The 9,318-nt window shown below is 58.9% G+C and overlaps 1 protein-coding gene across 4 annotated transcripts in view; it reads right to left on the bottom strand.

The window, feature by feature from the left end:
* Positions 1-1,293: 1,293 nt before the first annotated feature.
* Positions 1,294-9,318, bottom strand: part of NKAIN1 (sodium/potassium transporting ATPase interacting 1) — a 29,174-nt gene continuing 21,149 nt past the window's right edge. For all 4 annotated transcript variants that reach the window (XM_068657593.1, XM_068657596.1, XM_068657597.1 and 1 more), the window contains 4 exons: positions 8,005-8,202; positions 7,285-7,345; positions 5,015-5,096; positions 1,294-3,265 (listed from right to left, as the gene is read on the bottom strand). In XM_068657593.1, coding sequence (XP_068513694.1) covers positions 3,256-3,265; positions 5,015-5,096; positions 7,285-7,345; positions 8,005-8,202 — 351 coding nt within the window. In that variant the 3' untranslated portion in view covers positions 1,294-3,255. The remainder of the gene's footprint in view (positions 3,266-5,014; positions 5,097-7,284; positions 7,346-8,004; positions 8,203-9,318) is intronic.

Here is a 9,318-nt window from a genome sequence, read left to right as displayed (position 1 = left end):
CTTGCAGCCCTGCGTAGCACAGTCTGCTGCACTTCCCCATCCACCCCACCAGCAGCTTCCCCAAAACCCATCCGTTCACAGCAGGGAGGATGAGGTGTCCCCTGGGCCCCCCAGGTCCCCCAAGGCAGCCCAGCTTTTTATCCCCTCCCAGGTTCAGGCTCAGTGTGTGCGTTCCCACTTCCCCACTGCTCAAACCATCCCACCGTGTTGGACATCCTTGCTGGGAGAGCTGGTGCCTGAGTGTTCAGGTCGCACGGGCAGGAGATGCTCTTGGAGAAGCATTGCCAAAAAGGAATTATTTTTTCACAGGTTCAGCTTTGGATGCCCTGGCTGAAGCCCTCTGATAGCAGGACAAGTGGGTGACCTGGTGACACACCTGGAACAGGGACACCCAGGGCCATTGGGGACCAAACCACTGTGGCCCAGCTTGTCCCCACATCAGGGACAGGGCAGGACAAAGGGTCAGTGCCCAGCATTAATCCAATCGCTTTGCCCCCTTCCTTCTCCCATTTTATGGGAAGAGGTGGCAAAGGGGAGAAAATTCAAATGAAGTCTGAACAGAAAACGATAACGATGTCTTTGATTTAAAATTAAAAAAAAAAAAAAGGCTTGGGATACTTTGCATGAAAATATGCTCCGAAGGGAGCTGGCAGGAGAGCCGCCCGCTGCTTCTGGGTTTTGTCATTTGCTTCAAGCCTGGCATTTAATCAAGTTCAAATTGGTACTTCAGTGATGGAGAAGGGATATTCAAGCGAAGAGGAACTCTTCTCTTCTCCCAGGCTGTGATGGGGATGGGAGCTTGTTAATGTTTCTTATTAACAGGAAGAGTAAATTCTTATTAAGTTCTAAGTATATAGAAAGGAGAAGGAGAAGGAGAAGGAGAAGGAGAAGGAGAAGGAGAAGGAGAAGGAGAAGGAGAAGGAGAAGGAGAAGGAGAAGGAGAAGGAGAAGGAGAAGGAGAAGGAGAAGGAGAAGGAGAAGGAGAAGGAGAAGGAGAAGGAGAAGGAGAAGGAGGAGACAACCCCTGGCCTCCCCACGCACGGGACCAGGTGGTGGTGCGCCACTGACACGTCCCATTGCTCACCAAGCAGCAGTGTCAGCACCAAGTGCTGCTTTGCTGCTGTTTTTCCACACTCAGGTGTTGGGCACCTAAAAGCTGGGGAAGAGAGCCCATGCTTAGCTCAGAAGCAAGCTGGCAGCATTTCTAAAGGGGATAAAAAAAATATATGTGAAAACCCCGCCAATTTTAATCGATTCAACTGCACAAAATGGACACACAAAACCAGAGCAGCCTTCGGGTGAAACTCCTTCAACTTTTATAATTACAGAATAGAAAAGAAATCCTCAGTTCACGTTACAAAGACAGTCTTATAAAAAAACAAGCCAACGGAAAGAAGACCGTGGAGCACCGGTGGTGCTGGGTGGGGACCGTCCCCGCCGGGGCTGCTGCTGTCCCCTGGGGTCACCAGCGCTGGGACGTGGCTCTGGGGACAGGTGGCTGGGGCCGGAGGTGGGCTCCAATGCCTGGAAAGTGTTTTTTTTCGTCTTGGAGGTGGGGGAAAGGGCTCGGAGTTATTGCCTGCGGAGCTCCCACCCTGGCTGGGGCGAGGTGACGGGGATGGCCGGGATGCGCCCACCCTGGGGATTCGGGCTCAGGCAGCATTTCCCTTCTGCACTTTGTCCTTTGGCACTTTGTGGCTGTTTATATACTTTTTTTTTTTGGAAAGGAAAAACTGCTCTGGGGCACAGAAAGAGCTCAGGCCTGTAGGAGAAGCCCTGGGGAGGCAGAAATGGCACAGTCCCGTGGCCCCTGCTTGTAGCCAAAGGTGCCCGGGCAGTTTGGGGAAAAACCCAGAGGATCTGGGACTGACCTTAACTCACCTCCATGTCACAGGGTAGGAAAAGGAGAGAGAAACCGGAGTGCATTGGTGACCCACAGCATCTTCTTCAACTGAATGTTGTGTGCAGGGTATGCCAAGATTTTTTATTCCCAGCTCTTCTTAATCCTCAATGGAGATGCGACTGCCCCCCTGGAGCCCACACCTTGCCTCCCTCCCCAGATCATTCCCCCTCCTCCCCCCCAAATCATCTCTCCCCATTTTTTTGCTGCTAAAACAAAAGGTCCCTTTTGGGACAATGCCAGAAAGGACAGATTTGCCCCCAAAAGCCCGACCTGCTAGGGCAGGGGGCAGAGGAGCAGCCGAGGATCCGAGGGGGGCAGCGGGCGCTGCCAGCCTTCGCTGAAGGCACAACGTGGCCTCGGGCTGCGAGGAGGAGGAGGAGGAGGAGGAAGGCGTGAGTATGGTGGGACACGGGTGGTGCTCAACGAAAGTGTACTCAGGCACTTCAAATTAAAAAAAGAAAAAGAAAAAAAAACATTCATTATATTCATTAAAACAGCCTGAAAGGGCCGTGTCGAGAGCAGCGTCGGTATTGCCAAATTCAAGCGTTCGAGTAGCAGGGGCAGGAACCCCGACACGTGGCAGTGTCCGGACGGGCAGGAGGAGGTGGCTGGTGGCAGGGCGCGATGTCCCCCCGGGTCCCAGAGGTGGTGGCACCGCGGGCAGCCCGGCCCCAGCCCCTTGGTGCAGCTACAGGTGCCTTTTGGGAACGAGACCCCAGGTCTGTGCCATCCCAACTCCAAATCCAGTGTTTTAGGAAGTTCTCCATGGGACAAGTGACGGAGCAGCCCCGCTTGTGCCACGCTGCCACCAGGCTGCAGTTCTCCCCTGCAGGTCCGAGCTGCCCCAAACAGATTGGGTTTTGCCCCAAATCCCCTGTGCTTCGTTCCTGCCCAGCACGCAGGAAGAGGACGCGCTGCTCAAATTAAAAACCAGGTCTGAGAAACAGAAGAAAACGGTGTCCGCTGACCGAGCCCACATCCCCGCTGTGTCCCCATGTCCCCGCCACGTCCCCACCGTGCTGGGCCCATTCAGGGGGCTCGGGCACAGCACGAGCTGGGTGCTGCAGCACCGGGGGCTTCCTCGGGTCTTTTGTGGGCGACCTGGAGATGTCGTGGCCTTGCAGACGTCTGTTCAGGGAGCCGACCCGGCGGTGGAGCCCTTGGACTTGCTCAAGCCCCCGCTCGGCTCTGGTTTTGGGGTGTGGGGCCCCCCTGGCAGCAGGAGGAGGGCTGGGGGAAGCAGCTCAGTGTGGTCCCCGTCCCCCGGGGTGGTGGTGGTGGCATCGGGCTGGGGACAGGCGGCTCCCAGGGGTCCCGTCCCATTCCGGCCGGGGTGGATTCAGGGCATGGGGTTACCCGGACCTGGGGAGCAAAGGGGAGAGGTGGCGTGAGGGCTGGTGCTCGTGTGTCCCCATGTGTCCCCACGTGTCCCCATGTGGCACTGAGCGAGGGGACACGGGGTCACGGCCACCAGCACCCACCCATTGCCCATTCTTGGGAACAGAGACCCGCTGGGGTGGCCGATGGTGGTCCTCACCCAGCCCCAGCGGTGCAGGGCAAGCACACGATGGGGACACGGTGCCACCGCTGCGGCTCCACAAGGCCCGGGCTGTGGCGTGGGACATGCAGATGCACATCCTCCTTCTTCCTCTGGGTGGAAACCCTCCCACACGGCCGGCTTTAATCCAATTACAGCTAATTGGGAGCTGCCTGAGAGGCTTTAATTTCACAGGCTGTAGGCAGAATGGATTCATCCTGCCTCGAGTGCCCATGGGGACACAAGGGACAGCAGCCTGCAGGTATAGCTCCGGGCAGGGGCTGCCCCAGAAACAGCACATTTGGCCCCAAAAAGAAGCACTGTGGGGTCAGATGGTGGAAACCCCCCAAATATCCGGCTCCTGTAGCAAACTTCCAGGCCCTGTGAGTGCTGGTGTCTCACTGGCATGAGCTGGAAGCAGCAGCCAAACATCCAAGCTGCCACCACAGCACTGGGGGCCCAGCTGTGCCCCCCCAGCCTCTCCTGCTCATCCCATTTAAAGCAAAGCCAGGAGGGTTTTGCAACCTTCATGCGAGCCCCTGTCCACGCCTGCAGTGGATTTGGGATTCTCAGCCTCAGCCCGTGCTCAACCCAGCAGCTCCAGGAGGAATTTGCTCCTTCCATCTCACTTGTCCATCCCTGGGAGGACTGACACAGCGTGTGGCTGGTGCTGGGCAGGTGGGCACTGGGACCAAACCTTCCCAAACACCTTTCCAGAGCCCTGCCAGCTGCAGCACGCTGGGATCATTGCCGGCACCTTCCCTTTTCCAGGGCCCTTCCCTGGTCCCAGCCCCTTCTTCTCCCCCAGTCCAGGTCACCCCAGCCCCGGTGTCAGTCTGCAGTGCTCAGGCCATCTGCTCTCCCCAGTTTCCCAAAAAACCATCCAGTCTGCAATGGAAACCCTATCAAGGTGCTATTTGCCCCACAAAGGCAGATCCAAAAGCTTCCCCCCACAGCAGGGACCATCCAGGGGACACCGTGTCCCCAGGATTGGGCTGACCAGGGCAGGGCACCCGAGGACACCCCGGGGTGATGGGTGCTGGCACAGCTCCCGGTGAGAGCCCAGCGATATCCCAAATGCATTTGTTTCGCCGCAGTCCCCTCTTTGCATATATAATTGCCTGGCGTGCCCTTGAATTTGCATATGAGACTTAAAATATAATTAATTGTTGGCAACCAGCAAAGCCCGAACGAGGCTAATCCCTGTAGATTTTGCAGCCTTATCTCATTTGAGCATTTATCTAGTTAAGCTTAATGGGCAGGGGAGAGGAAAGAAGTCGCTGAGTGCTTTGCCCCGGGGGGCCCGGCCTGGCAGAGCCCACACCCGCTGTGCCCCCACCCCAGAGAGGGGCACAAACCCCCCCAAACCATCCAGCCCCCAGCTGTGGCCTGGGCTGATGGAGCTCCCCGTCCAGCCCACAATGAAGCAAAGCAGGGCGTGAGCCTTCCGAAATCTGCTTTCCATTGCAGTGGAGCACACTGGTGGCCCCAAACCCTTTTTGGGTCACACAGGTGGCCCGAGGGGGCTCTCAGGTCCCCGAGCAGCCCCAAACCCATCCCCGGTGCGCACTCACGTGTACAGCGGCTGTAGCTGTAGGTGCGACGTCTTCTGGGGCGCCTGGTAGCCGTAGGAGTCAAACCCGCCGATGAAGTCGACTGGGGAGAAGGGGGAGAGCAGCGGGGTGAGCCGGGCAGGGGGCGAGGGGCTCCCCACACCCCCTGGGGCCTCGCTGCACCCCAGGGATGCGCTGCGCCCCGGCCGTGGTGCACGGAGCCGGACCTGGCACAGCAGCCTCGTGCCAAGGGCTGGACAAAGCGGGTGAAATCACCCTGTCATTGTCTGCAGAGTGGGCATTGAAGGGGAATTATGGAGGAATTCCGTCTTGTTTAAAGCATGTAATTTAGGAGGATCGCAGACACCAAGACAGCAGCTCTCGTGCCCGCTGATTTAATCCTCCTCCAGCGCTGCGAGTGCGCAGGGCAGAGCCCAGGGCCTCACCGGGGGAGATGTGGCACCAAACACCAGCCCTGGCTGCACGCAGGGCACCTGGGGCCTTCCCCATCCTCACCCCCACTGCTACCCTGGAGATGTAAGGTCCTTGCTGCTGCTGGATCCCACAGGATTATCGGGATCACCCCACAAGGCCGGGCACCGCGGGAGCTGCCGCTCGCCCAGGAGCCACCCCACAAGAGCAGAAATTCGCGTGTGGGTTCGCCCTCGAGGGAGGCCGCTTGCCCCTTATTTGTCTTTCTGACTTTATATTCAGCCAGCTCTCAATTTTAACGGCACCCATCCATTTCCAAATCTAATAAGATATTCCATTAAAAAGATACATTTGAATCTCGGCTACAGCGGCATTAATATTAAAAGTGTATCGAACGCCTGAGTTTGTTTGAGTGTCGCGCAGCCGCCTGGAAAGCAAACAGGCTTCAAAGACAGCGGCGGCAGATAAGCCCCGTGCCAGATCCCCGGATCCATAAGCGAGTTATTACAACAGGCAGGGGCCAATTTCACACGGAGATTTTTTGCCTTTCCGCTACAGCGGTTACAGAGGCGGCGGCAGGGAGAGGGCACCCCGGGGATGCTGAGCCTCAACCTGGGGGTGCTGAGCCTGGTCCCAGGCTTCCCACAGCTTGCCCAGGGTTTTCCCAGTGCTATGATGGGACCCAGCACCAGCAAAGGACCTCGCACCTCCGTGGCACCCACATGGATGCATTCTTGCTAGGGCACAGGGGACGCTGGGTGCTTCTCGGTGGCTTTGCGGTGCTGGCAGCCGCAGCACATCGCTGCCTCCACCCGGCTGCTGGGGCTGCCAGCTGGCACAAATTAATTAATGGCAGATGAGCATTTAATGGGGCTGGATGGCCACGGCCGTAACTGCCTGTTTAATTGTTGTCGGGGTACTCAGCACTTCCGTACGGGTGGCTGCGGTGATTATTGTCGGAGCGAAATGCACAACGTAGATTATAGAAGAATTAGCCCACTTCTCGGCTTAAATTTCCCTTTCTGCCCCTACTCAACATATCCCACGGGGATGGTGGGGATGATTTGCTCCTGTCTGGCAGCTCTGGCCGTGGGTCTGTCCATGGGGACGCTCACCAGGAGGACACAATGTGCCACATTTCCTGGTCCCTGTGTCCCACGGGGCTGTTGGAAGGAGGAGGCAGGGAGAGGTGCAGCTGGGAGGTGTGAGGATGGCCCCGAACCCACTGGATCTGATGCTGATCTCCTGCACCCCGTGGTTTGGGCTGCGGCACGGTGACACCTTGGGGCGCCAGCGGCAGGATGCTGTGGGACCCCCTGGAGCCAAGTGCAAAGCAGCACCTCCCAAATGGGGCAGAAAACAGCAAAACGGGGATGCTGGAGACCTCTCATGGGGCTGGGCTCACTCTGAGGGGGTAGTTTTGCTGTGGATTTATCAGGGTTCAGAGGCTGCTGCGTGCAGCAGGGGCAACGGCTTGGTGATGCTCCCTGCTGCGATGCAGGTCCGGGGACCCTCGGGGGGATGCTCTGTCCCAGGGGGGTGGAACCCCACTCTGGGTGGCACTGGTCCCGTTCTGTACCCCAAGATGTGACCGCTGCCATCCCACAGCACCCACAGGAGATGCGGCAGCTCGGGGCTGTGACACAGAACTGGAAGGACTGCTGGTGTGAGGTGGTGGCACGGGGTGGCACATCACACCCCAACACAGCACAGCTGACTCCTCAGAGGGGGAAAAAGGGGCAAAATCCCCTAAAATCCCCTTCATCTGCCCCGAGGCAGAGCTGCCTGCCCCCCACACTATCGGGGATGTTTTTGCAGCGCTGCAGCTCGCCCCTGTGACTAACAGCAAAGGCACTCACAGCTGTCTTCTTCCTCCAGAAACACTTTGCTGACGTAGCAGGCGTAGACGAAGCCAAAGAGCTGCAAAACAAGAGCGGGCAGGGAGAAGCCGGTTATCGGGGCGAGCGGCACCGCGACGAGGGGGATGGTGGGGGGATGGATGGAGCTGCTCCTGGCACCGTGATGATGCTGGGGAGCACCCGGCTGGATGCTGGTTTGGGGCATAGAGGTGGGATGGCTCCGGACCCCAATTCCCGTGCAACCCCCGGAGCTCCCCAGGAGCTTTGCACCCACATACGACCCCCTCCCCTCTGCCCTTTTGTCCCCTAGGTGAGGGTGCCTCCATTTCAGGAAGGGGGACCCTGCACTTCCAGCACACGGCACATCCCCACGCGCTCAGACTCCCAGCAATGTTTTGTCACCGCTGTTCTCCAGCTCACAGCACCCGTGGGAGGCCAGGCGGGGAGAGGAGCAGCACCCTTGGTGCCCGCAGTGCCACCAGCACATCCCCTGCCTGCTGGTGACGGTCCTGCAGCACCCAGCCCACACCGTGCCGTGTTTTGGGGAACTCAGGCATGGACAGAGACCTCGCAGGGGCCCCGTTTGCTCCTCTCGTCCCAAACGCAGCTGAGCCAAAGCCACCCATGAAGTATAACTGGGACCGAGGTGTGGCAAGGTGCTGGGACATCTCACCAGAGCCCAGCGGCTCAGAGCAGAGGAAGGTGCCGGGGGGCCCTTACCGCCAGGAAGATCTGCGTGGCGCTGCTGACCACCTCGATGTACTGGTAGTCCAGCAGGCAGCCGCTGACCGTGATGACGTGGTGGTCCTCGGGGGCCAGCTTGGAGTTCAGCACCGGCGTCACCAGGCAGCCCGGCCCGTTCTCCATCCACCACGAGCGGTGCAGTGAGGTATTGAAGGTCATGATGAAGTCCCGGTCCTGCGGGAGGGGAGCAGAGGCACCGCCTTGGACCCAGGGCTCCCACCCGGGCTCACAGTGGGGGTGGACAGCAAACGGGCTTTTCCAACCCGAGGATGCTCCATGAGCAAAATCCCCGCTGTGAAGCTGCACGAAGCTCCTGCTGCTCAGAGCCTCCACCGAGGGCAGGTCAGCAACAGCAGATCTCTTAATGAAGTGCACCCAATTAACCTGCTCCTCTCCCCATCCCAAGGCTGTCACTCCCAAGGTTTGCTGCCCCTGCTCCGGGTGTGCATGGCACTGAGCTGAAATTCAGTGTCGGCAGGGGCTTGGGCTTGCTCCCAGGTTTCAGCTCCTAAAGCCACGCGCTGCGCGTTCCTTCCACGCAGCCACCGTCACCATGACCTGTGACACCTCATCACAACGTTAAGTTTTGCTCTTTTGATGTGAGAGTTATACTTTAACACCCCAGACTCAGGCTCAGAGCATGCTGGTGGCTGCTGCCCTGCAGTATTTGCAGCAGCCCTGCAGTATTTTCCGCCCTGTCCATCCGTGTGCATCCCTGGAGGTCGGGCTCTCCCTCTGCCCTTGTTGCTGGAGCCATGTGCAGACCCCAGAGACCCTCCCAGAGCCCCAGGAAACCCTGGAAAAGTGGCAGCATGCAGCGCAGCGTGCACAGCAGGATGGAGACCCTTCTCTGCTCTACCTCCTCAGCACCACGTTTGGAAGTGGCATCTCCCAATACACACCGCCCACAAAGCCAGGCACTGCTCAGAGCGAGCAGGTGATTAATGAGCTCTCCGAAGTTCCCAGCTCATCAGCCTCATTAACTCGGTGCCCCCGAGGCCCCTCCTGCACCACGCCACCACGTTGCTCTCCCACTGCCCCCCATTGGTGTCCCCGGTTCGGCCAATCCATCCGTCTGTCCGTCCATCTGTCCCACCACACCCCCACGGTCAGCGCTGCACCCGGCAGCACCCATCCCCATGAGGCTCCCCCAGCACTGGGGGTGCTGTGCCAGGGGCAGGGGGCACCCCAGGGGCTGGTCCCAGCTGCCCCAAAAAGCAGAGCCAGAGGCATGGGGAGGGAGAGAAGGATGGGATGGGATGGGTTGGGGAGGGATGGGATGGGTTGGGG

The sequence above is a fragment of the Anas acuta genome, chromosome 21, assembly GCF_963932015.1.
Source record: "Anas acuta chromosome 21, bAnaAcu1.1, whole genome shotgun sequence".
In the NCBI taxonomy this organism is placed as follows: domain Eukaryota; kingdom Metazoa; phylum Chordata; class Aves; order Anseriformes; family Anatidae; genus Anas; species Anas acuta.
The sequence above is the reverse complement of the archived record's forward strand: the minus strand, read 5'-3'. Positions and strand labels throughout refer to the sequence as shown.